This window comes from Trifolium pratense, linkage group LG2, assembly GCF_020283565.1.
Source record: "Trifolium pratense cultivar HEN17-A07 linkage group LG2, ARS_RC_1.1, whole genome shotgun sequence".
In the NCBI taxonomy this organism is placed as follows: Eukaryota; Viridiplantae; Streptophyta; class Magnoliopsida; order Fabales; family Fabaceae; genus Trifolium; species Trifolium pratense.
Window position 1 is genome coordinate 72,000,388 of NC_060060.1, and position 27,334 is coordinate 72,027,721.

A 27,334-nucleotide genomic window follows, 5' to 3' on the forward strand; every position below is an offset into this window, starting at 1 on the left:
ATTGTAGCCGTGTATGGTTTATGATGATATTGTTGTGGTTGTGGGCAGTGGCTATCTTTGTAGAGCTATATATGCAATTACATATGGTGGCTTGTGTAAATGCATGGTAGTAGTAATTGACAAGTGATATTTGTTATTTTCATTTTCAGAATACTAAGGAGTTTGTTAATGACGAAACTCTGTTAGCTTGTAAACAATTGAACTCTGCTAAGGCTAATAGAGCAACCCCACCAAATATGGATGAAGGCGATAAGTTAGCCACACATTCACCAATTGCAAATCATATGGAAGTTTTACCCAACATGGAATCCTTAGTTAACTCTCCTGTTCATCAAATCACCCATGATACTACAGTTGCTTCTGCTTTGGAGTCTTCAATCAAGGTTATTAAATGATTTTTTCTACTTAACCTTTGTCTCATGTTCAAGTCTTTCTGAGTGGAAAAATGTAGGCATTGAGACAGCTTTGCATTCTTATGTGTCCATTTATATGACTTGGAAATTGGAATAGTTGGGGAATAATGAAGGTTTAGGAATTGAAGAATTTGCATTCTTATGTGTCCATTTATATGACTTGAAAATTGGAATAGTCGGGGAATAATGAAGGTTTAGGAATGGAAGATCTTGCGTTCTACTGGAATCAATGTGGGGGTTCTATTATTCTTGCTGATTGTTGTCAGTTCTCCCAGCTGACTCGTTTCCTGTATGCTTCAATTTCAAAGTTTATTTTATTTCAGATATTAGGATCTTTACCCTTTATTTAGTTGCCGAATATATCAAATTTTAGTTGTGCATGGTTTATGATGATACTTTTGTGGTTGTGGCTATCCTCATAAATGCTATTACGTCTGTGGATTTGTATAAATGTATCGTAGTAGTAATCGATAAGTGATATTTTTTATTTTCATTTTCAGAACACTAAGGAGTTTGTTAATGATGCAACTCCGTTTGCTTGTAATCAATTGGACTCTGCTAAGGCTAATAGAGGAACCCCACCAAAGATGGATGAAGCTGATAAGTTAGATTTGGCTGCTAAGTATGAACTTGGTTTCTGTGAAGTCCCCGTAAATGAGAGTAATTCTAAAGACAGGGGACAAGTGACTGACTCTAATAATAAGTCTGATCAAGTTACTGGAAATCATCCAGTACATGAGTTTACACCATTGTCCTGTTCTGCAAATAAACTAGCATTTATGGTTTCTCCTGATTCATTCAGACGTACTGGAAATATAACTCGTCCCTTAAACTTAAAGCAATCTGGTATGCTTGGGCCTGAGGTACATGCCGCAAATAGTGCAACTTTGTTGTCCATACGTAAAAACATTTCAAAGTTGAAAAATCTTCCCAACACATCTACTCTCAAAGAAAAAAATGACAAATTGAAACGTAGGTTTTCAAAATACTCTCCAGGGACTTCTTTCTTTCCTGAAAGAGATTTTGAAAACAAGCAAGTTGAAACCCTCACTGCTCCTTTGGAGGAACAGCCGTTTAGTTTAACTCTGGAAAATAACATGCATCAAAGTTTGATCAACACTGGTGACCATGTAGTTGATTCTTTGATAAATACTAGCAAGTTAAGCCAAAATGAAGAGACTGTGGCCACCGAAAAGGATGAGGAAAAAATTTGTTTGATTTCGGCCAAAGTTTCCTACAATGATAAAAATCTTGCGCCTATGGATATTGGTGCTTCTCCCACGCTTAAGACGCATATAACAAGAGTGGAAGATAGCACAGTTGAGAAAAGAAAAGATGAAATTCTAACCAATACGCATGCCAAACCTTTTTCTTCACCTGTAAAATCATTTGACCATACTTTATTGCCATCTGTAGAATGTCAAAGTAATTTCCATGGTGAGTTGAAGCAAATGGAAATGCAGAATGAATCTGTTAATAGTGGTCTAGAACAAGCCATTGAATACGACAAACTAACAGTAGCTAGAAAATTGGATTTGTCTGGTGTTGGAAACAGTAAACAGCCTAGCTCACCTTTTGAGGATGCACAGTTCAGCAAGTTTATTAAGGTAAAATTAAAGAGAGTGGCTCTATTTTTTGCTTAGTTACGATTCATGCAAATAAAAAAAGGTCTCTGAAACCTTTGCATATCCTTATTACTATTGAGGAACATGTGGAGTTGGTATTTGCTAAAATGATAGAAAAGGAATTTTCAAGCTTGATTCTAAATATGGTTATTTAATGCATCTCCTTCATGGTTAATTCTCTATGGCATGATTTTCAGAGTCTATTACAAAAAACATAGTTGATTTACTGATATTTTTTCATTTAGATATTTATTCTATTTCCTTAAGTCCATTCCCCCTACTTTTTATGGTTGTGATATTTGTAAGTATAATATATTTCAGTACAGTCAAGTTTTTCTTTTCTTTTTTTTTTGGTTACAATACAGTCAAGTTTTTCTAATCATTAAAATTTGCAAATCCTATTTCAGTTTTCTTCCCTATTTTGTCTAGACAAGTAAAAAATGTCATGGTTATGATTCTTTACGAAATTAAAATTTCGACTCTTGCTAAAATGTATGGGTAAAGGTGTCTCCACAGAGATCAAAACATTGGCTCCAGTGGAAGACTAATTTTTCTTTCTTTTATGACGCCGAACATGTCAGTTCTATGCATCTGATTTGTTATTCTGTTTGATGCTCGGATGATTTAGAGTGCATTGAAGGGAAAACCGGCTAGGAGTCCTCCTAATAGATTTCCAGATCTTAGCAGTCCTATCCAAGAAGCAACAACTGCGTTACCCTCCCTGCAAGAGCCTCCTAGTGACATCCAAGACTTGTCTCCCAGGATTAATTCTGATGGGCATGGTGTTGATCTTGATAACAACCACCATCTGACATTCCAAGTAGCTCAGAGCCCTCTCAAAACTGGTATTGAGGTTTCTTCCGGGGAGAAAAGGAATGATGTTGATCTTGATAACAACTGCCATCCGGCACTCCAAGTATCTCACAGCCCTTTTACCAAAACCGGTATCGAGGTTTCTTCTGAGAAGAAAAGGAAAGGTGTCGAATTATTAAGTGATATTCGAGCCTTGTCTCACAGGATTAATTCTGATGGCCATGGGGTTGATCTTGATAACAACTGCCATCCGACACTCCAAGTAGCTCAGAGCCCTCTTACCAAAACTGGTATCGAGGTTTCTTCTGGGAAGAAAAGGAAAGGTGTCCAGTTATTAAGTAATGGAGATGATATAGAGAAGACAGGGAGGATTGACAGAAGTCAAGAGGTTCATAAAAGTGGGGATGGAGATCTACAGTTTGTTTTGGAGCAAACAAGTATGAGAAGTGAAAGAGAAAAGTTTGGCGATCAGAAGTGGAATGATTTCGATCATGTATGGTTCCTGCTTTATATTAATAGTTAGTTAGAACTTTGTTTTTTTGGGTCTCTTAAGTCTTTACTTTTTCAATTATCTTGCAGGTTCTAGAAAGATTCTCAACCAGCACAAAACAATTGCTTTCTCCGTCATTTGATAAGCTAAATTTCAGATTGGTATGTTCTAATATATGGTTGTAGAATTAGAAAATAGTAGCATGCGAATACAATTGTGGATATTTTTGCTTACTTTTTAATCATTCAAAAATATTTTATCATTAGTCAAAAAAAATAATTTATCATAGCTATTTATACTATTTTGGCTCTCAATATTTAGATGGGCACACTGGAAGATATTTTGGTTCGTCTGCAGAAAGTTAAGAAATGGGATATTCTTTCTTCTGAAATTCATTCTCAGGTTTGGATTAGATAATTGAATTTAGTGCACTTTGCTAGTTATATTATAACATAGCATGAACAAGCTGCTTATATTTGTAATGATTAGTACATATTACTTCCTCTAAAGACAATATCTAAGGGCATGTTTCCTTTGAGACAACATTGTCTGTTTTGACTTTTAAATACAAAAAATATAATCTTGTTTTCACTTTGTTGATTTCAAAGATGTGTATAGGAGGATACCCTGAAAATAATATATAATTATTTGTCGACTATTTCCTATACAGACATTTGAAAATAAAAAACATGCGACAATTTTGTAAATAAAAGTGAAAACAGGAAATGAAAACAAATGCTTTCTCAAATCAAACTTGCTCTCTGTTCGGAATTTCCTGTTTCTTATTGACATGGTTGTTTTTCTTTCAGAAGAAATTAACGGATCCTCTAGATATTCCTAGACACAAAAGGTTTGTATAAGCTGTTTGACTAATTCACTATTTGGGTTGCGTTGTTTCTTACACAAGTTTATGGAATTGCTTTCTAATTAATGGTTGATAATGTTAAGTATTTCTTTTGCAGAGTTGTGGAAATGAAATTGTTGCTTTTTAATATAGCATATGAGAAGGCTAAGCTACAATTAATGAATGTTAAGCGTGAGAGATTACTGGTATTCTCTCTTGCACATAAATCTTAGTATTTAGCAATACATACTATTGGTGATACAAACATTCATTATTCACAGGAAAAAGTACAACAGCTGAGTTCTGGGCTTCAAGAGACTCAGATGATGAAAAATTCCATGCCATGTTCTGCTAAGACTAGACTGGTTGACATTCAAGCTGATGATAGTCATATCAATACAAAAATATTTAATTCACAAGGAAAATGTCAGGTACAATTCATTGTATGCGATTTAGTTTAAATGACCCAGTGATAATAGCTTTAAATTATCATGATGCACTTTCATGTTATATCCAATCTTCAAAACCTTTTATTGGTATTGGAAATACACTGATGAGAGAATTACACTGAGTTAAGATCGCTACTTGACATTATATTTAAAGCAACTTTAATTTAAGGATCTTTGAAAGAATAAAAATCTACATTCTCTGTCCTCGCACTTCGATTCCCTTGCTACACAACATGTCAATCTTTGAGGGAGCATTCTTATACAGAGAGCTCTCCTAACAAAATGTCTCTGTATTTTTTTGTTGTCAATAGAATCTTGGAGCTCAGAGAGATCTCCTTGCAAACTTTTTACAATCTCTAACTCACACTAATTCAATATTTATAAGTTGTTAGATGAATTGGTGACCCGTTGTCGTATAGCGGTGCAATAGCTCTATTACGTAGCGGATTTTGATGAATCTGCCAGGAAAAACCACGGTTTATGCATATTCTGCTATAAGGGCTGTAGCAGCTGCTATAACATCATTTGCGGCCACAATTGAAAAAAGTTAAAACAAAGGGTGCTGGTTCGGTTAGTTTTTTGGGTTAAATGTAACAATCACCTGACTAGCTCGCTTAAAGTTAAAACAAATTTGTACTTAACATTCATGAAAGTTATGTTCGTCTGATGAATGAATTTCCTTTTGTTTGCATGATATATTTTCCCTTGCATGTCCCTAGTTTCTGTTTGTAGTTCATTGATGCAACATGATCATAAAAGGTTTAATATGTTGTCCCATTGTATTTCAATTGGCAATGTTTTATTGGTCAATCTTAGGTTTCTTGCAAAAATGTGATGGAAACGAGGCAAGAGCTTGAAAATTTGGATCAGAAAGCAAAATCTTTAAGTGAATTCTTTTATAGTTACTGCAAGATGAAAGGGGATCAAAGCTATACCAACGTCGTAAGATCTGTTCGTGATTATTTGGAAAAGAGAATATCTTACAAGTTGGTATTCCAGAATTTGAAGGTTGTTTGACTTTAAATATGGTTCTTATCTATGTACAAGCTAAGATTTCATTTTCTGACCAACAATTTTTTTTCTACTATTTGTCAGTTGTGGGATGTTGAAGATTTTGAGCGTAAGGATGATTATCACATGATTATTCTCAACTATCGCGGATATTTCATCCAAAGGTTAACTTTGATTTGTTTCTTTTTTTTAAGGATTGGAGCTCAAGTGTATCTTTTGTGACATTACTGAATATGCAAGTGCCTATTTACTTTGATGGAATGTAGGTTCACAGTAAATGCTGGTCTATCAAGCATTATAGTATCGAATAGCTTGAATGATGTGAATATTGGAAAGGTAATTTGGTTGACAATTTATCCGTTTTATTATTATATTATATATTCAACATTCATACCTTGCAGTTTTCTAATATGATACATTTAGTTTTTCAGACCTATCCAAATATGGATGCTTTCTCTGCATTTGTGTTTGCCTTAAATCCACATACCACCAGCAAGTGCATGGGTCGAATCAGTATGGCACAAGAAACACAGGTAAGTAACTGTTTCTTGTGCTGATTTTCTTCTAGCAAGTTTGTTTCATTTTTTATTTCATATTTCCTATATTTTTAGAGGGGATTACCATATTCATTAAATTATTAGTTACAGCAGGGGTGGTCCTCACTCATTTTCAAAATCTACTTGATACGTACTAGAAAAGTAAACTAATGGTATGAATGGTGTGGTTTATGAGAGTTAAGAAAATTTAGTTTCAAAGAAGCCTTTAAGTAGTCTTTTCTGTTATCCCTTTGCTTTCTATTTCTTGGGCTCAAAGTTTTCTTTTGCAACCTCATAGTGTGTTGTAGCTAACCAGCTATTTTATGCAGATAACAGGTTCACTTCTAAGTAATTTGCTAGATGTGGTTGAGGAGGTTCAGTTAGCTCGGGTAGAAATTAGAAATTTGGTCCAGGCTAAGTTCAATTCTCATTCAGGTATGCAAATTTCCTCTGTACTCTAAATATTATACCATGTGCCAATGTTTTAAAAATTAAGGTGGGGGCAGTCATTGAATCAGTGAAAGAATGTTATTTACTACTTCAACTCCAAGTTGAACTGCTGATAATTAAATATATATTATTAATATTATATTATTATATATAACATATCAAATAAGAAGCTATAAGGAATAAAGCTTCATATAAATCTAAATTAACTTAAAACCATATTATATGTCTTGCTAGACAAAAATTAATCAATAATAAGAGACTAAATGATATATTTGAACCATATACAAATGCGAACCTCATACACGAGTCTTTGTAACTTAGCATTAGGCCTTTATTCTGAAAAATAATTATAGTCTTTTTGAAATCACGACTTTTCAAATTTAGTCCCTAAATAAATTTTATTCGCCTTCAGTTCCTATTTGAAAAGGGCACTTTAGTCCCTCAAAATAATCCCTATAAAAAAATTGGAACTAAAAGTGATTTAAATTTATTTAGATACTGAACTTGAAAGGCCGTGATTTATAAGGACTATATACATATTAAACTTATAAATATGCATCTGGTTGGATTAAAAAAACAGGTTCAAGCAGCTTATAATGGAGAAACCTCCTTTATTGAATTTCTGCTTTATTTTTTACTAGTTTGACCTGCGTCCACTGGTTTTATGAACAGTTTTTTGGGATTGAAATTGAACAGAACTACTGAACAAGTACTTAATCAGTTTATCAGTCAGTTACCCTATCAAACTGGCCGGTCCGGACTGATTTAATTTTCAAAACCATAATATGAACCTTTTATCAACAGAATATTCCTTCCTTAATTAATTGGAATTGGTACTACCTTCCATTTTCTGACATTAGATCTAACAGGTATTTCACATTGTCTATTTCATACCGTTTTTGCAGTTAATCAACTTGATTTGCAGCTATCTTTCATCGACTTCTGTGGTGGGAAGAAGGTGCAAGTGATTCTCGATATGACATGCTTAAAATGGTAATCCTGCAATTATTTTAACATTCACCTTTAAATTATTTTTCCTTGTTACCAAGGTGTCTTTGGTTTGCCGAAAAATTATGTTTTGACAAGTAAAACTACTTGTATGTTTGATTTGAAAATGGTCATGGAAGACAATACATAAGATGAAGCAGAAGACAAGTCTTGAATTCTGTTACCAAGTGAAATAGGATACAACTTTTTTGTGTAATGCACATTATACAAAACCAAAAGTTAAAATTACTATTCAACTTTTTCTACAAAACAAAAAGTTGTGCTATGACTCAATTATTTGTACTGTACTATTCTGCTTTTGTTATACTAGAACATCTATCAAACGTACCCTAGCTGTTGTTTGTTTCTTGCTTGAGTGTTCCAATCATATAAGCACCGTACACAAGTCACTTAAAATTGAGTCTGCCAAGTGTTTAAATATGTTGTAACTTTGTAATGAAACGAACTGATTTAACAATTGGTTTGAGCAGTGGGGCATATCCTGCAGAGGTTCTTCCGTCTCAAATATATGGTCTTGCTGCTAATGGGGAACAAAAGGCTCTTCCTTCATCGCTTGTAGATGAAATAAGAAGTGCAGCAGAGAGTGTGAGTGTGGGGTATTCAAGAATTGTTAGGCTTTGTAGGTGCATTTCCCAGGCAGTTCAGGGTTGCACTCAAGGAAGGTGATCTTGTCTAATTGCCTTCATTCACTGTCAATTTTGGGTTGATTGTTCATTAGAGCTTTCTCTTGTATATTTTCACATCCCGCCGTTGCTATAAATGGACGAGTAATTCTCATGAAGCACGAAATCATTCACTAATTTCCCAATGATTAGTGCTGTCATAAAGGAAAACAGTTTTTCAAGATCTGAAGTTCTTTGTGATTTTTTGCAAGCTTTTCAATCTATAAGTTTCTTGTTCAAGTATAATATTTGGTTATCAGAATGTTCGAAGATGAAAATTTGTGTATATTTCTTGTGAATATATTTGAGTTTAGAATGTTGGTTTTATAACATTGGTATGATATTTAAAAGATGTAAACATGAACATTTAACCTTCTGAAATTAATAGATGTTAAGATCAAAATGTTGACCAAATTAGTGCTCAAAATTATTTGACATTGACGTTTCTTGAAGACACGGATTATTTCGAATTTGTCCAGGCATTAGATAAAATTAAAAAGAAATAGTTCATGTGAGCATAATTTAGTTGATAGAGATAATGTATGTTATTATAGGGAATGAGGTTCAATAGTTTAGTATCCAATAAAACTTAGCCCTTGGATCCATCATTTTGACTGTCAAAAAAAAATCTATGTTATCTTGATTGTCTTTCAATTAGATATTCGTGCATTTAATATCCTAATCAAGTTCCTTATTTAAAAATCACATGAAAGAAAGGATCTTTACATTATGGAAATGGATTCCCTACTAACAATGCTAAGGATCTATATTCAAGACAGACTTTGTTGCTGTTAGCGATCACGACAATCAATGACTTTGGCGGTTGATTAAGATCAGACAAGTCAGATTTTGAGTTCTCAATATTTTATAGTCAAGATGTGAACCGTCTAATCTCTATCCATCAACTTAGATGAATTGACTCCAATAACAATAGGAAATTCCAACCGTAGAGAATCTGAGTTCCTATACCAGTTAACTCAAAATAGGGTTTTGAAATCCACAATTCAAAAATAGTACAATAAATTTTAAATAATATATAAGAGTGTATAACTAGCTAAATCATTTATAAATAAATGAATATACATTCATAAGTTGAAAATTGGAGAAGTATTGTCCAAAACACAAGGACTAGGATAAAATCAATGAATGAAATAGTATATGATATCATGGTTTCCAAGGTGGTGGTGGAGGTGGATTTTGTGGCCCAAATGGTGGAATAGCTTCAAAAATTGTATTAATATCAACACCACTAGTACCTTCAATACTTGTTAAGGAAATTAAAGCAGCTACTAATCCCGCATTACCAGCTAAAGTTGGTTCAGTATAGTTGTAATTAGTCCTTGAATCATGGAATTGGTCAAAATTATTTGGTCCTCCAACCATTGCTCCTGTAATGTTGTGAGGATTTCTGTTATCTGTGTCGCGCCACTTCCAACCACCAGTGCATGAGTAATGCTTGTGATCATTTGGAGTTGATGCACCTCTATGATGAACATGTCTTGGAAATTTATTGCCATATCCTACTATGTAGCTCATATTCATTGGATTTTTACCCATTATGTATTCAATCTGTTTCATGATGGAAATATAGAAAAGGACATTATTTTCGTTAAGAGAACGAATGATTTTTGTACAAGACAAATTTTTCGACAACTTTATAGGTGGTTAATGAATATATCAGATGCCGAAACTCATTAATCATCAATATTACTTCATAACCAAAAATTTGGACATGAATAACCATACTTTTCAAGTACTTGTAGATTTGAACAACTAAAATTATGGTTAATCGCTCCAAAATTGTGGTTAGTGAAGTTACGATCACAATTAATGAGTTTAACGACCTAATATATTTTTTAACCATCTACTCAATGTAATTAATCGCTTATTTGAACTACATTAACCACTTAAAAAAGTTCTCGCGAAAGTTATAGCAAAAGTTGTCTAAATTTAGTTGTTCAAACTTCAAATAGTACCTGAGAGGTTGCAAATGCCTTCAGAACAGATTTTGAAAAGTAATTAGGACCACAATTCCATCCAGGAACACCTTTGGCTTCCATATAATCAGCAAAAAGAGATGCCAAAAATGCAGCATTGACAGCATATTGAAGAGATTGTGGTCTTCCATGGTTCAATTGTATCAATCCTCCTGCAAATTTTCATGTCAACATGCATCTTATGATCCTGTTGAAACTTGACGATCATAACTTTTTGAATGAAAAAACAACTCAAAAATATAACATGTTAACTAATACTCCCTCTGATCCTTTTTATAAGAGACACTTCACCTTTCCAGATTCATTGAATAATTAATGTATCTGGTCTATAGATCATGTATATTAATTATTTAATAAATCTAGAAAAGTGAAGTGTCTCTTGTAAAAAGGACCGGAAGGAGTAATTATTTTGAATTACCTCTAGTCCAGTTAAAGACCTTGAATTGTTGAAGATATGAGCACATGGTAAGACTAGTAACATTATGGTACATACTAAGCATTTCCTCATAAGGGTAACCAGGACTAAGAAACATCCTAAACCTTGTCAACAACAACATAGCAGCAGGTAACTTATTATCCCAGCTCAGAACACTCAAATCAGGAATCATATAAAATGCATTGGAATGCTTAGGCACATTAGGATCAGTTGCCAATGAAATGTAGGTACTATTTCCAGTTGCATAAAACAACCAAGCACCACCCCACATGTACTCATCAAAGTAACCAGATGAGTTATAAAAAGGTTCTATGTTAGGCTTTCCGCGACTATATGTCGATCTTTTACCAAAGTCTCGTGCAAATGCAAAGACGGTTTCAGCTCCCTTGAGTAGTTTTTTGGAATATGTGGTGTCGTCTTGGAATACTATGGATGCTGCTGCTAATGCTGCTGCCATTTCTCCCGCAAGATCAGGTCCTTCGAATATAGTTGTCGTTGGGCGTGGATAGTCCATGTCTTCTGGTTTTTGCCAACAGTAATGATCATCTGGTGTTTTAGAACCATTTAGAGATCCACCAACCTAAACATAAAATGAAAATGCATTGCACTTAGCATTCAAATTTATAGAATGTGCTATATAATGTTTCTATCGGAGTTTGTTTTAGGCCTCACTCGCTCTTAGACCGACCAGAAGGTGGCACGAATTAAGAAATACTACATAAGATTTGTTGAATTATACCACAAGAAAGATATATAGAACATAAAAAAGTTATGCATGCATGATTTAGGCCTGGTTGAATTGACTTATTTGAATTTATCTACTGATTTAAACACTTGTGAGATTGTTTGTGAAAGTATATGAAAACAGCTTACGAATTGTTTTATGCTTATTTTCGTAAGCTTTCGAAGATAGTTTATGAAAACTGCTAATATGAAATCAGCCTAACATTATTTTATACTTTGTTATATAAATAGCTTATAGTTAAGCACTTAGTAGTATATCATCAACACTAATGCTAATTAAGTTTTTATCAAAATATAATTTTCTAAGTAACACAACATTGAACATTCATCACTAAATGTTTCACCCCTTTTTTAAGGGTAGAATAAAATGTATAGAAACAAAAATTAACTTACCTGAGCATAAATTTTGTTGATTTTGGAAGCAGAACTGTTGAAGGTTAAAAGCAAGTAATCAGTACCCCACCTAATGAGTTCTCTAGCATGATCATACTCATTAATTGCCATGTATTTTTGCTTATATTCAAGCACACTCCAACTTAGCATTGTCATAGCAAAAGACATTGGAAAATGGAACTTTATATTGTCTCCTGCATCATAATAACCACCAACAAGTCCTTTTTTATCATCAGTAGTGTCTTTTCCATCTTGTAATCCTGAGTTTCCTCTCCATGGAATGCCATTGCTCTTTGGTAATTCCCCGGCTTCACAAATCAAAGGTAAATATTACAGGCATCATAACAAAAATATCTGTCCTTATTAAAAGCTAGTTATTACTATGCATATACTTAATAGTTAATTGTATAATTGAGTTGAGACAAAAAATTATTATTGTCTATAAGACCTAACTCAACTGTCAAATGTCGATATTGCTAGACTGGACACCATCACTCAGAAACATATAGAACACCAAGATTTAGTATGCTAGCTGGCCCAATTATTGGCCCACTTTACATGACCACTCTTTCTAGAAGTAATTAGAATGGGGGAGAAGAAGAGTTAGTGGGCATTTTAGGGGAGTTAGTGTCATTTTATGAGAATAAATATGTTATAAAAGGGAGAGAAGGGTAGTGAGTAAGTTATTCAGAAAGTTGATAAGAGTTTGTTTAGAAGATATATTTCTCAAGTCTAAGAAGTATGGATGTTAATTGTTATGTTAGTTTTTTAACGATTTGTCAGAACTTGAATCACCTTCAATTTCTTTTAACCCTTAGCTCAATCTCTGTTAGAAATTGATGTTCTTCTTAAGCCCATATCCATTATGATCCAAGCCCATCCATTGTAGGATCCCTCCATAACATTTTGTATGTGATACACTTGGCTTGTTGCAAGTATCACACTTGTATTATTGCATGTAGTTTCCCTTACCACTTGTATAGATGCATGTATTTTCTTTACCACTTGTCATGTTGCATGTATTTCTCTTGACACTTTCCTTCATGCAAGTAAGCTATGTAGTTGCTCCTTCTACTATAAATAGGAGTTCACAATGTACCTTGTATCATCCAACAATTAGCAACATAACATCTTCCTCCAAAACTTTATTGTCTTTCTAGTTTTCTAGTTTCTCTAACCTTCTTCTCCACCACTTTACAATAGCCTTTGTTTTTTCTTACATGGTATCAAGAGCTTCATTGATCTTAACGGGTCTGTGAGGAAACAAAACCAGCAAGAAAACATTCACAAAAAAAAACCTTTATACACCATAAATGGCTTCCAACAATAGTTCTTTACCTCCACCTCCTATGTTTGTAGGAGAAAACTATCATTTGTGGGCTGCAAAAATGAAAACTTATTTGAGAGCTCAAAGTTTATGGGATGTTGTGGAAAATGGAAGCACCCCACCGGTTCTTCCAAATAACCCAACAGTAGCTCAAATAAGAAATCACAATGAGGAAGTGGCAAAAGAAGGAAGAGCACTTGCCATAATACATGCAGCTCTACATGATGATATATTTATCAAGATCTTGAATCTTGAGACCGCAAAAGAAGCTTGGGACAAGCTGAAGGAAGAGTTCCAAGGGAGTGAAAGAACAAAGAAGATGCAAGTGTTGAACTTGAGAAGAGAGTTTGAAGCACTAAAAATGAAAGAAACCGAAACTGTTAGAGAATTTTCTGACAGAATTTCGAAGGTGGTTTCGCAAATAAGATTGCTGGGAGAGGATCTCAGTGATCAAAGAGTTGTGGAAAAAATTTTAGTGTGTCTTCCAGAGAGGTTTGAAGCAAAAATATCCTCTCTCGAAGAAACCAAGGACTTTTCTCAAATCACACTTGCAGAGCTTGTTAATGCTTTGCAAGCTACTGAGCAGAGAAGATCTTTAAGGTTGGAAGAAAATGTTGAAGGTGCTTTTGTGGCAAACACCAAAGGCAAAAACCAAAGCTACAATAGTTTTGGGAAAAAACCTTTTGGTGAGAAGAAAGGGAAAGGAAAGAAGGAGGATGTCAACAACAAAGGAGAGAGCTGGAAAAAGAAGTTTCCAACTTGTCAACATTGCAAAAAAGATACTCATTTAGAGAAGCATTGTTGGTATAGACCAGATGTTAAATGCAGAGCCTGCAATCAACTTGGTCATGTGGAGAAGGTTTGCAAAAACAAAGCAAACCAGCAGAGACAACAAGCCCAAGTTGTCGAACACCACCAACAAGAGGAGCAATTATTCATGGCTTCTTGCTATTCAACCGGAAGTAGCAAAGAAACATGGCTAATAGATAGCGGGTGCACCAATCATATGACTCATAATGTTGGCATTTTTAAGGAACTTGATAAGTCCTTCTTCTCTAAAGTTACTATTGGCAATGGAGAACATGTTGATGTCAAAGGAAAAGGTGTTGTAGCTGTTGAAACTCCCTCAGGTATCAAATATATCTCAGATGTTTTATTTGTACCTGAAATAAATCAAAGTCTTTTAAGTGTGGGGCAAATGATGGAGAAAAACTATTCATTGCATTTCAAAGATAAGAGATGCACTATTCTAGATCCTTCTGGATCTAAGTTAATGACTGTTGAAATGAGGGGTAAAAGTTTTCCAATAGAGTGGAAACAAACAACCATGCATGCTTTTCCAAGTAGTGTTAATGATTCCTCCTTGTGGCATAAAAGGTTGGGTCATTTTAGTTACTCAACCTTGAAACAAATGAGTTCTCATGATTTGGTTGAAAATTTACCAATCATCGAAGATGTTGTTGACATGTGTGATGTATGTCAATATGGAAAACAAAGTAGATTTCCATTTCCCGCTGCGTCAACCTGGAGAGCTTCTGAAAAGTTACAGCTGATACACACTGATGTGTGTGGTCCGATGCCAACGACATCTTTAAATGACAGCAAGTATTTTCTGCTATTTATAGATGATTTTACAAGGATGAGCTGGGTATTTTTTCTTAAGCAGAAGTCAGATGTGTTTCCTGCATTTCAGAGTTTCAAATTTATGGTTGAAAAAGAGACTGATTGTCAGATTAAAAAGCTCGGATCTGATAATGGAACTGAGTATACAGTAGGGGAATTTAAAACCTTTTGTGAGCAAGCTGGAATTCAACATCAATTTACTGTTCCTTACACTCCTCAACAAAATGGAGTGAGCGAAAGGAAGAACAGGACCATCATGAAGATGGCCCGGTGTTTGCTCTTTGAGAAAGGTATTCCTAAAACTTTTTGGGCTGAGGCTGTAAACACCTCAGTTTACTTGCTGAATTTGTTGCCTACCAAAGCCTTGAAGGGAAAAACACCCTTTGAAGCATGGTATGAAAGAAAGCCATCTGTTGAACATTTAAGAATATTTGGATGCGTGTGTTATGTTCATGTTCCAAGTGTGAAAAGAGATAAATTGGAAACCAAATTTGTGGTTGGTATCTTTTTGGGGTACAGCAGTAACTCTAAAGGGTATCGAATTTATAATTTGGAGACCAAAAAAATTCTGGTTAGCAGAGATGTGAAGTTTGATGAGTACTCTAAATGGAATTGGGAGAAAAGTCAAGCAGAAGGTTCAAGTAAGGTATTGCCTGCTGAAGATAGTTTGGAAGATGAAAATTCAAACTATGATAGTGATGATGATTTTCCAATCCGAGGTACTAGAACCTTGGATGATATTTATGCAAGGTGCAATATAGCTACATTAGAGCCTACACGGTATGCTGAAGCTGCTAATGTTGAAGGATGGAAAGTTGCCATGCAGGAGGAGATGAAGATGATAGAGAAAAATCAAACATGGCAGCTTGTAGACAAACCAGAAAATCAAAAGATTATTGGTGTTAAGTGGGTTTATAGAACCAAACTCAATCCTGATGGTTCTATAAATAAACTTAAGGCCAGATTGGTGGTAAAAGGTTATTTTCAACAACATGGTGTTGATTTTCCAGACACTTTTGCACCTGTTGCAAGACATGATACAATTAGGCTGTCGGTTGCCTTAGCGGCAAAATTGGGCTGGAAAATTTATCATTTTGATGTTAAATCAGCTTTTTTAAATGGGTTGCTTGATGAAGACATTTATGTCGACCAACCTGAAGGTTTTAAGGTTGCAGGAAGTGAAAATAAAGTTTACAAGCTTCACAAAGCCCTCTATGGCTTAAAACAAGCACCAAGAGCATGGTATAGTATAATTGATGGCTATCTCCTGCAAAGTGGTTTTAAAAGAAGTGAAAATGAAGCTACTTTGTATGTTAAGTGGTCGAAGAATGAAGTGAAGCTAATAGTGTCCCTGTATGTTGATGATTTGCTGGTTATAGGGAATGAATCAAATTCTTTAAGTCAATTCAAGCAAGCTATGGAGAATGAATTTGAGATGACAGATTTGGGTGAAATGAAATATTTTCTTGGAATGAAGATTTTTCAGTCAAGTGTTGGAATCTTCATTTCACAAAAGAAATATGCTTTGGAGGTATTAAAGAAGTTTCATATGGATAAGTGCAAGCCTGTTTCCACACCTCTGGTTGTGAATGAAAAATTATCAAAGGATGATGGTGATAATAGTGCAGATGCTTCTATTTATAGAAGTATAATTTGAAGTTTGTTGTATCTTTCAGCAACCAGACCTGATATAATGTTTGCTGCTAGCTTACTTTCCAGGTTCATGCATTCTCCAAGTCAAGTTCATCTTGGTGCAGCTAAGAGAGTTTTGAGGTATATAAATGGTACAACTGATTATGGTTTGCGTTTCTTGAAAAATGAAAGTGGAGACCTCCAAGGATATACAGATAGTGACTGGGCTGGAAGTGTAGATGATGCGAAAAGTACCTCTGGTTATGTTTTCTCATTTGGCAGTGCTGTGTTCTCATGGAATTCAAAGAAGCAAGAAGTGGTCGCCCAATCATCAGCTGAAGCTGAGTATATTTCTGCTGCTGCAGCAACAAATCAAACTATTTGGCTAAGGAAGATTTTATCAGATGTGGGACAATTTCAAAGCAAAGCTACTGTCATATGGGTGGATAACAAATCTGCTATTGCCATAGCAAAGAATCCAGTCCAACATGGAAGAACCAAACACATCAAGGTTAAATATCATGCTATTAGAGAAGCTGAAAAGTCAAAGGAAATCAGTTTGGAGCATTGCAATTCAGAAAATCAAATTGCAGATATAATGACTAAAGCTCTTTCCAAGGGAAAGTTTGAAGAGTTGAGGTCAATGCTTGGAGTATTCAAGAAAAACATCAAGGAGGAGTGTTAGAAATTGATGTTCTTCTTAAGCCCATATCCATTGTGATCCAAGCCCATCCATTGTAGGATCCCTCCATAACATTTTGTATGTGATACACTTGGCTTGTTGCAAGTATCACACTTGTATTATTGCATGTAGTTTCCCTTACCACTTGTATAGATGCATGTATTTTCTTTACCATTTGTCATGTTGCATGTATTTCTCTTGACACTTGCCTTCATGCATGTAAGCTATGTAGTTGCTCCTTCTACTATAAATAGGAGTTCACAATGTACCTTGTATCATCCAACAATTAGCAACATAACATCTTCCTCCAAAACTTTATTGTCTTTCTAGTTTTCTAGTTTCTCTAACCTTCTTCTCCACCACTTTACAATAGCCTTTGTTTTTTCTTACAATCTCACCCCTTTTGCAACTCTGATTTAGTCTTTATACTTTTCTTTTCTATCTTTCATCATTATAGAGCTTGACTCATCAAATTTCCATAAATGATAAACAATTTCCTTTATTAAAATTCCGGAGTGTTATGAAACTCACGGTTATGTGTGTGAATTTCTATTACTATCCTTCTAAAAATTATATATACTATGTAAAAATGTACTTCTAGAGATAAAATATGAAACATTATGTGTAGTATTAAAAATAGAGATAAAATATGGATGTTTGCAAAAAACAATAACTAAAAGATTATAATCTAAAATAAGAATGGAATGAAAAACGGGTTGCAGCATGTAGTTAATTTAGGTGTCATTTGGCAAGTTGTGGTAACAAATGAACAAACAGAACCATTCAAATTCAAATACTAGCGACACAAATGCCGTCTGGTTGATATCATATATATTTTTTTTTTGAAAAAGTCAAGAACTATGTGTGGAATGAAACTTTTTTTTTTTGAATGAAGAATGAAACTTAATTAGAACAAGTTCAAAGCAACTTGTTGGAATGAAATGACGTTAAATATCATTTGACAACAATAAAAATGTAAAAATTATTAGTGTCTTGATCATATTAGTTCAAAAATATAAAGAAAAATTATGAAAAGGATTGTCAACTATATTTTAATTTATTAATCATATATTTTAATTTATTAATCAACGCTCTAAATTATTACTACTTAGAAAGAGTCTAATAGTGTCATGTAAATTCAGCTCAGTCCGCAGGGATATTACATTATACATGCAGAGTTGGAGTTCGAATCTCGAACACCTACTTATTTATCTTAAGGGTGAAGCATGGACATTATTGCAAGCTATGAATGAAGCTAAGAGTAGAGGTTTTGAAAGCGTCCAATTTGAAAGTGACTCTCAAGTGTTGGTTGATGCTATTCGTACCAATCGGCGAGGCAACTCAGAATTTCTTTCAATCGTTAATGAAATTATTCTTGTTATGTTATCATGTGTGAACTTTGAAGTTAAGTTTATTAGGAGACAAGTGAATTCGGTTGCTCACACTTTAGCTAGGGCGGCCAATTCTTGGACTAGTTTCCATAGATTTGAGATGATTCCTTCATGTATTGAACTTTTGATAAGTAATGAAATGCAGTAAGTTTGTTTGGTTAAAAAAAAAATATAATAATACTAATAATAAGACACATAATAAGTGTTACATAGCACAATTTGAGAGGTTCGAATTCGAACCTCGGATTTTTGCCTTTAGGACACATGTTAGTATCAAGACCTTTATAAAAATATATGTGTTATGTTTGACAGAGCTTAAGAAAGTAATTTATTTTTTGGTGTAAAAAAAAAGTAATTTATAATAAGTGTTCCAAACACACAACCAAATAGGTTTATCTCACGTCAAAAAGCTATAGTAGATAATATTTTGAGATTTGAGATAACATGCAGATGCAGATAGCTAGTTAAAATAAGTTTTTCTTGGGCTTATTGAATCAACCTTTGGAAGAAGTTGACGGACAAAATGGGACAACAAATGCTTCTGTCCATTATAAAAAAATGCCTTTTGTAAGAAAACAAATTTGAATCTATCAAGAGAGCAATTACAGGATATCATATTTATATATTTTTTGTTGTGTTATATATTTTAAATTATTAGTAACATCTATTAACTAAAAACTCACATTTCATATGTCATAACCAGCAAAAAACATGCCTATTCAAATGCATATGCTATGAAATATGAATGCAATATTTTAAGGATCTTATATCATCATATATTTAGTCTACAATCATCTAATAAATCAAATAATAAAATCATTAGAGAAAAGGTAAAATAAGACCAATAAATTAGAACAAAAATAATGCATATACTATGTTAATTTGCATAATGATAATGAGATATGGTAGAAGAAAATACATACATTTCTGAGCATTGAAGAAGAGTAACGCTTTATGGAGGGCAAGAGTGTAATTATCAGGTGGTATAGGTCGAGAATGATGTTTGGGAAAATTCTTTGCAACTATGATGGGAAGCCCAATTACACAAAATCCCACAAAGATTATACCAAAAATCCATTTCAATGTCTTGTAACTCAACTTCATGCATCCAATATCCACATACTTAGTTTTCTTCTTAGTAATTGGCCTTTCAAGAATCCAACTTTGTACCGTCGAATCCATTGTGTCGCTTGCCGGACTAAGCAACGCCGCCCTGTCCCATTGATCTCCTATGCGGCTCGTTTCATAGTCAGACGCCACTTCATTACTATTTGTCAACTCAAATGATCCTCCCCATTGATTCCTTGAATGCATAATGAGTAATTAACTCAAATATATTATCTTTGATGATATGACGCGAGTATTCTTTGCGTCAATTTTGATAATTCCCCTTTCCTAGTGACAATTTTTCGATATACTTTTATTACCTCTTCCGACCGAACTTCAGATTAATTGAGATTCATTTCTCCATGCGCAAATTAAATCTCACTCGAATCGAAGATGACTACTTAGATATTATGTGTGAGGAGGGTATGGAATGGGGATTGAGGTTTTAGAAGAGATGAGAGAAATTGGTGCAAATTTGATGTTGGATTTTTTGAGAGGTTCTTTGTGTCTACATGTATATATATACAAAGAACCAATTAATTAATTAATTGATTATGACACTATTATAAAGTTTGTGTTGCGATTTTTGAAAAGTGTGATACTTGGCATTGTAGTATTTTTTGAGTCACATATAGATCCAACGTACCCGTTCAGCAACACACATCATCGCCGACCATTACAAAAAAACTCAATTTAATTTGCACATAATAACAGTCAAACTCATTTTAATTTGATCCGGATAAAACTTAATTTGCCACTGCATATACATTGTGGTTAATGACGAATTGTTAACAACAATTCGACTTGTTAAACTTTTTTTATTCATTCTGCTCTTTAACCATTAGTTCAACTAGCTTATCCAGTTGAGCTACTCATTCCGCCCCTTTTATTCATTGATTGAATTTTGAATTTTGAATTTTCATACTCTTTTTATTGAAATAGGAGATCTAGAGGAAACAAAAAAATTGAAATAATTATACGTTGCATATAATTGTTACCATAATTAGTATTAAGTAATTATTAATGCACCTCAAACGGTAGAAAGTAACTACTATGATAAAAATCCAATTATGTATTAAGTTACTATACTATATATGATAAAAATCCAAGAAACAATAGCTTGATAAGAAAAAAAGCTTAGGATAGAAATCTCTATGTCAATGGAAACTAATAAAAAAAAAAGAAATTTGGTTTGGAAAAAAAAAGGGAATTCTATGCCAAAATACATGGTAAGCATATGTAATCTTTATTTTCCTTTAGTAAAAATATTGTCAAGGTGTATATTTTTCCTTGAATTCGAACTCACAATTTTGTCGTTGTTGTGTGCAGCTAGAAATTCAAATGATGTTTGTTAGTGTTTTAACAATATTCATGCACTTTACTTGTGTTGAACGGGCAGAACGGAACAGTTCATTTGGCAAGGCTAAGGTGTTGTTTGTGGTGGTTGAGAGCTTCAGGCGTGGAGTGGAAAAGTACCTGCAAAAATGTTAGCATTTCGATGTGTGTACATTGGGAGCTTGAGATATGAGCATATTTATAGATCAAGTCTTGCATATGCATGGGGACCGGCTCCACTACGTTAATGGAATTGAGAATTGTATTTATTCTGGACTAGACTATAACTAATCCAGCATTACACCCTCTAAGTCCACAATGGCTTGTCCAACCACATCCGTGTCAGCACAGCAGAACATGGTAGAACCTCTCCACCAAGATAGGAGCAGATCATTGCTTCACCCACTATTTAAGGGTAATATCTTGGCAATCCATCTTATTGGGCCTAACCTGATCCAACCCAATAAGAGGACCTTTGGCCCAGAGTTGGGGGCTATATAAGCTCTCCTATACAGGAGAGCTATGTAACACTATTCATTCACTCAATTACTTTCCCTCTCTTGTATCTCTCTTGCTCTCATTCCCTCTCTAACTTTGGCATCGGAGCACCTGCAGGTACAACCCCCCTCCGTGGATCAGCTGCTCGACCCGCTGTCAACCACCTGCTCAACGGACTGCTAGCTGGTCATCCATCTGTTCTGATCAACAGTTAAGATCAGTATTGTCAAATGACTATTCTTGTACTATGTTGGATTGCTATCCGTTGAAGTCATGTGCCCTCCAAAGACATATATGTCCTGTACTAAAGAGTCTTGGACCTAAAATATAATGAGCATTTGATATAGTGAGCTTTAGTCTAGTTCGGAACACCCCCCAAGTTCTTGCTATGAAGATAGTAAAGATTTGAATCTCTTGGACTTAGGTTGAAGGAGTTGACAGACATTTTTCTTGGATTAACTTGGGAAAAACAAATCTCTTAGACTATGTTTGGATTGATGGAATATAATGGAGCGAAACGGAATGGAATATGATAGAATCGAATGGAACGAAACAGATTGGAGCATTAATTTTATTCCATTGTTTGAATATTTTATAATGTGATGGAATATTGTTTCACTCTATTGTTTAGAAAATAGACGGAATGGAATAAATTATAAATATTTTATTCCAATTCTACCCTATTTAAAATCAAGATTACATAAAAATAAAAGTAAAAAATTTTACAATAAAAACATATAATCTTCTATTCTCATATTTAAATAATACTAGTACTAGTATATAACGTCAGACCAAATAATGTATATTTATTTTTCATTTTTTTTTTATGTTTGAAGCAATTTTGATTTTTGTTTACTTTATAATAATAAAATAGTAGTGTCACATTATTTCTTTGTCACGACGACTCACGAGCATAGATCATCACCGAAGAAGGTTTTGCCAACAAATATAATAATAAGAAGGTCGATGAAGAGTTGTAGAATATACAGGCCGAAGAAAAAACAAACGATAGAAGAAGAGGGAAGAAATAAAGCTTTATGAAATAGAAAAATAAGGACAAAATTGTATTTGTATTACTAATTTGTTTCATTCCATTGCATACACCCCAAATTGGGTGGAGTGAAAAAATGGTTGAATGGGTGGTATTGGATGGAATGGATTCCATCACACACCATTCCATTCATATTTTACAAACTCAAACAATGGAATCTAACATTATTTCACTCCATTCCATTCCACAATTTTCCATCAATCCAAACATAGTCTTAAGGACGAAATGTCATTTGTTCTGAATATATATCTTAAATAAAATATAAAATGAATAAGTAAAGTGATGAGAATATGGGTTATAAGGACGAAATGTCCCTTGACATGTTCCATTGTGGGATGTTTTCATCCTCACAACTATCTGTTATGTCCAGGAACTCTTGGCTTTCCCCTTTTCATCATCATAACAGATGTCATGTGAAGTGAGATCCTCGTTATTCGAGAAAAGTTAAGCCATCATGGGACTCTTATTGATGATTGGGATTTGTTTGCAAGGAGGTTATCCTTTACACTAGACTGAGGAAACGTGAGGAAATTTTCCATCGTTGTTTGTTGGAGAAAGAAGTCAATGTTGATTGTCTAGGCTCGAAGAGAACGTCAAACTCCGATAGTTCCACAAACCATTTTCTCATGCGTCTAGTGAGATCCGATCTAAACAAAACTAGCTTGAGGGGTTGGTCCGTTCTAACCACTATGGCGTGGGCTAGAAATTAGAAAATACCTCAAAAGTTTTCTACCGACCATCATCAGTGTCAGGGCAATTTTTTCAATCTTCTAGTATCTTTTGTGCTTAAATGGTAGTTGAGAAGGTTTGTAGTTTTGATATTGTAAAAAATTGCAATTGTGTGAGAGCTTGAGAGTTGTAATCACGCCTTGTAAAGATTAGAGATGTATTAATAAATTCTTTTGTGAAAATTCTTTACTTTGTTTTATTATTTTGTGAAAATTCTTTACTTTTACTTGTTGCGTGGAAATTTTTCCGGTTTCTTTCCTAACAAAAAATAACACAATTTTTTAGTGGTGATGAATTTGGATAGTATGGTAGATGTCGTATATTCGATCATCAGCTCTATTGTAAACAAAAAACAAATAACACAATTTTTTTACTACAACTATTTTGGTTAATATTCGTAAACTTTGTTAGAAGATTCTATAATAAGAGAGGAAGAAAATAGTTAGATTATCAATAGATTGAATTAATTAATGACATTCAACTTCTTCTTTCTTTCTTTTTTCTTCTTTTTTTTTTTTTGTAAAAAAACAAAACAATTATACTTATTTTTTTTTAATCTTAGATGCCACGTCACACAATTTCGAGTCCGTTTGAATTTAGTTTATTTTTAAGCTTATGAAAAATTATATCTTTATAAGCCTTTTCTCATAAACTATCCTGAAAATTTATAATATTACATAAAAGTTTATTTATTTGTATAAGCTATTTCGCATAAACTCAAAAATAAATCAATCCAAACAAGCCGCATCAGATTCGAATTTGGACTACAGTGTTCAACCTAACCCTTTCAATTTTTATTTATTTTATGTTTTTACAACCTCAGTCAAAAATATGTTAAAAAATGGAATTAATTTCTGTGGTTTTTTTTTTAAAAAAAACTACAAGATAGCTAAAGCCTAATGATCATATCACAAGGATAGTAATAATGAATCAAATTTATGAAACCAAACAGTGAAACACAACGGCATCATCAAGAGCATTCTCACAAAATGCATTTTCCCGCACAAAAATCTCAACACAAACACTGAGAACAAAATAGCACCACCAATGGAACCTTCTAAATCCAACAACACTGAAACAGAAGAAGAAACCATAGCCTTCAACAGAAAAAGAGCACGCCGCGTTAGCTTCGCCGACAATGAAATCACCTCCGTCCACATCTTCCGTCCCGACGACGACCATTCCTCCTCCTCCGACGAGATCCCTGCCGAAACACTAGATCTATTCCGTCAACTTGTCGCAGAAAGCGACGATGAGGAACCCGACCGCCGCCGTAACTCTACTGACGGTGAGGGTGAAGCGGTTGATCATAGAAACTCCTTTCTGCAACCAATTGGTTCTCCTTCTCCTGGTGGAAGCAGTATCAACGCTGATGACGAAACTGATGGTGAGTTATTATAACCCTAATGACCTAATTTCATGTAGTAGCTAATTGTTCGAATTTCAATTGCTATTGTTTTTGTTTTTTTTTAATTTTTTACAAATTTGATTTTCAGATGACGAATTTGGTGGTCCTGTGTCGATGGATTTCATCAAACCGGGACGGTTATCGGATTCTGGTGTCTCCGACGACATCACGATGGACTCAACTGCTTTTTCGATGCATTACCGGAGTCTAGCACGTTCGGATTCAGGGGATCTGAAGACGCCGACTAGGTTTGAAGCGACGGTGAGCACACCTGGTCTAAGCAGTGCTACTCCGGGGAGTTTCATGGAACTCACTGATCGTGAAAAGAGAGTGCCTCAGTCACCGGTGGTGGCGAGTGCCAGCGAGGACTCAGATGCCATGAGCATTGAAGGGGAACAGCCAAAAACCTATGATTATGTAAGACTCTCTCCTGGGTTGGTTGCAATTTTGGCACAGGGAAGCAAGGATTTGGATGGTGTTTCCCCATTAGGTTCAAAAGCTACGCATCCACCAATTGCAGTTGCTTTTGGGTCTTCGACCAAGGTTGAAAATCTTTTTAGGCTATTTGCTTACAGCAGTTTTCTCAGTTGACTTGTTTTTTGTATGCTTCAAAGTTCATTTTCTTTTATTTCAGATGTTAGGGTCCCTTTTAGTTAGTTGCGTATAGTTATTGTAATGTATGGAATTGTAGCCGTGTATGGTTTATGATGATATTGTTGTGGTTGTGGCTATCTTTGTAGAGCTATATATGCAATTACATATGGTGGCTTGTGTAAATGCATGGTAGTAGTAATTGACAAGTGATATTTGTTATTTTCATTTTCAGAATACTAAGGAGTTTGTTAATGACGAAACTCTGTTAGCTTGTAAACAATTGAACTCTGCTAAGGCTAATAGAGCAACCCCACCAAATATGGATGAAGGCGATAAGTTAGCCACACATTCACCAATTGCAAATCATATGGAAGTTTTACCCAACATGGAATCCTTAGTTAACTCTCCTGTTCATCAAATCACCCATGATACTGCAGTTGCTTCTGCTTTGGAGTCTTCAACCAAGGTTATTAAATGATTTGTTTATATGTTTTCGCTCAACATTCTTTTTTCATGGTAGCCTAAAGTTGTTACATTTTTTCAATGACCGTTGTCTAAGTGCAAGGAGCTTTTTTCTACTTAACCTTTGTCTCATGTTCAAGTCTTTCTGAGTGGAAAAATGTAGGCATTGAGACAGCTTTGCATTCTTATGTATCCATTTATATGACTTGGAAATTGGAATAGTTGGGGAATAATGAAGGTTTAGGAATTGAAGAATTTGCATTCTTATGTGTCCATTTATATGACTTGAAAATTGGAATAGTCGGGGAATAATGAAGGTTTAGGAATGGAAGATTTTGCGTTCTGCTGGAATCAATGTGGGGGTTCTATTATTCTTGCTGATTGTTGTCAGTTCTCCCAGCTGACTTGTTTCCTGTATGCTTCAAAGTTTATTTTATTTCAGATATTAGGATCTTTACCCTTTATTTAGTTGCCGAATATATCAAATTTTAGTTGTGCATGGTTTATGATGATACTGTTGTGGTTGTGGCTATCCTCATAAATGCTATTACGTCTGTGGATTTGTATAAATGTATCGTAGTAGTAATCGATAAGTGATATTTTTTATTTTCATTTTCAGAACACTAAGGAGTTTGTTAATGATGCAACTCTGTTTGCTTGTAATCAATTGGACTCTGCTAAGGCTAATAGAGGAACCCCACCAAAGATGGATGAAGCTGATAAGTTAGATTTGGCTGCTAAGTATGAACTGGGTTTCTGTGAAGTCCCCGTAAATGAGAGTAATTCTAAAGACAGGGGACAAGTGACTGACTCTAATAATAAGTCTGATCAAGTTACTGGAAATCATCCAGTACATGAGTTTACACCATTGTCCCTTTCTGCAAATAAACTAGCATTTATGGTTTCTCCTGATTCATTCAGACGTACTGGAAATATAACTCCTCCCTTAAACTTAAAGCAATCTGGTATGCTTGGGCCTGAGGTACATGCCGCAAATAGTGCAACTTTGTTGTCCATACGTAAAAACCTTTCAAAGTTGAAAAATCTTCCCAACACATCTACTCTCAAAGAAAAAAATGACAAATTGAAACGTAGGTTTTCAAAATACTCTCCAGGGACTTCTTTCTTTCCTGAAAGAGATTTTGAAAACAAGCAAGTTGAAACCCTCACTGCTCCTTTGGAGGAACAGCCGTTTAGTTTAACTCTGGAAAATAACATGCATCAAAGTTTGATCAACACTGGTGACCATGTAGTTGATTCTTTGATAAATACTAGCAAGTTAAGCCAAAATGAAGAGACTGCGGCCACCGAAAAGGATGAGGAAAAAATTTGTTTGATTTCGGCCAAAGTTTCCTACAATGATAAAAATCTTGCGCCTATGGATATTGGTGCTTCTCCCACGCTTAAGACGCATATAACAAGAGTGGCAGATAGCACAGTTGAGAAAAGAAAAGATGAAATTCTAACCAATACGCATGCCAAACCTTTTTCTTCACCTGTAAAATCATTTGACCATACTTTATTGCCATCTGTAGAATGTCAAAGTAATTTCCATGGTGAGTTGAAGCAAATGGAAATGCAGAATGAATCTGTTAATAGTGGTCTAGAACAAGCCATTGAATAC

The 27,334-nt window shown here is 34.4% G+C and overlaps 2 protein-coding genes and 1 long non-coding RNA gene across 9 annotated transcripts in view; 2 read left to right on the top strand and 1 right to left on the bottom strand.

Moving 5' to 3' along the window:
- LOC123905660 overlaps window positions 1–27,334 on the top strand; it is a 35,203-nt gene that overhangs the window by 1,181 nt on the left and 6,688 nt on the right. For 3 of the 7 annotated variants that reach the window (XM_045955349.1, XM_045955352.1, XM_045955351.1), the window contains exons 3-10: window positions 150–383; window positions 914–2,020; window positions 2,667–3,344; window positions 3,431–3,502; window positions 3,663–3,743; window positions 4,151–4,191; window positions 4,304–4,391; window positions 4,467–4,616. In XM_045955349.1, coding sequence (XP_045811305.1) covers window positions 150–383; window positions 914–2,020; window positions 2,667–3,344; window positions 3,431–3,502; window positions 3,663–3,743; window positions 4,151–4,191; window positions 4,304–4,391; window positions 4,467–4,616 — 2,451 coding nt within the window. Of the gene's footprint in view, window positions 1–149; window positions 384–913; window positions 2,021–2,666; window positions 3,345–3,430; window positions 3,503–3,662; window positions 3,744–4,150; window positions 4,192–4,303; window positions 4,392–4,466; window positions 4,617–5,450; window positions 5,643–5,729; window positions 5,810–5,911; window positions 5,982–6,076; window positions 6,179–6,510; window positions 6,617–7,536; window positions 7,625–8,109; window positions 8,632–27,334 lie in introns of those variants that run through there. The other 4 variants (XM_045955354.1, XM_045955355.1, XM_045955350.1 and 1 more) reach the window with 4 other exon arrangements.
- Window positions 9,466–19,840, bottom strand: LOC123905662 (endoglucanase 12-like). Its single transcript, XM_045955357.1, has 5 exons — window positions 19,450–19,840; window positions 11,872–12,179; window positions 10,717–11,314; window positions 10,278–10,450; window positions 9,466–9,870 (listed from the first exon to the last, which is right to left on the bottom strand). The coding sequence occupies exons 1-5, from the start codon at window positions 19,838–19,840 to the stop codon at window positions 9,466–9,468; spliced, it is 1,875 nt and encodes a 624-aa protein (XP_045811313.1).
- On the top strand, window positions 12,749–17,306 carry LOC123905663. The gene is made up of 3 exons (XR_006808446.1): window positions 12,749–12,829; window positions 14,014–14,015; window positions 17,133–17,306. It is a non-coding gene; the product is annotated as an uncharacterized LOC123905663 (long non-coding RNA).

What these genes read in the sequence shown, in the direction of transcription:
- LOC123905662 (XM_045955357.1), bottom strand. Translation starts at nt 19,840, where the DNA reads ATGCATTCAAGGAATCAATGGGGAGGATCATTTGAGTTGACAAATAGT. An exon ending in GGTCTTTAACTGGACTAGAG is followed by an intron (nt 10,451 to 10,716) that starts GTAATTCAAAAT and finishes GAAAATTTGCAG; the next exon opens with GAGGATTGATACAATTGAAC. An exon ending in AGGCATTTGCAACCTCTCAG is followed by an intron (nt 9,871 to 10,277) that starts GTACTATTTGAA and finishes ATCATGAAACAG; the next exon opens with ATTGAATACATAATGGGTAA.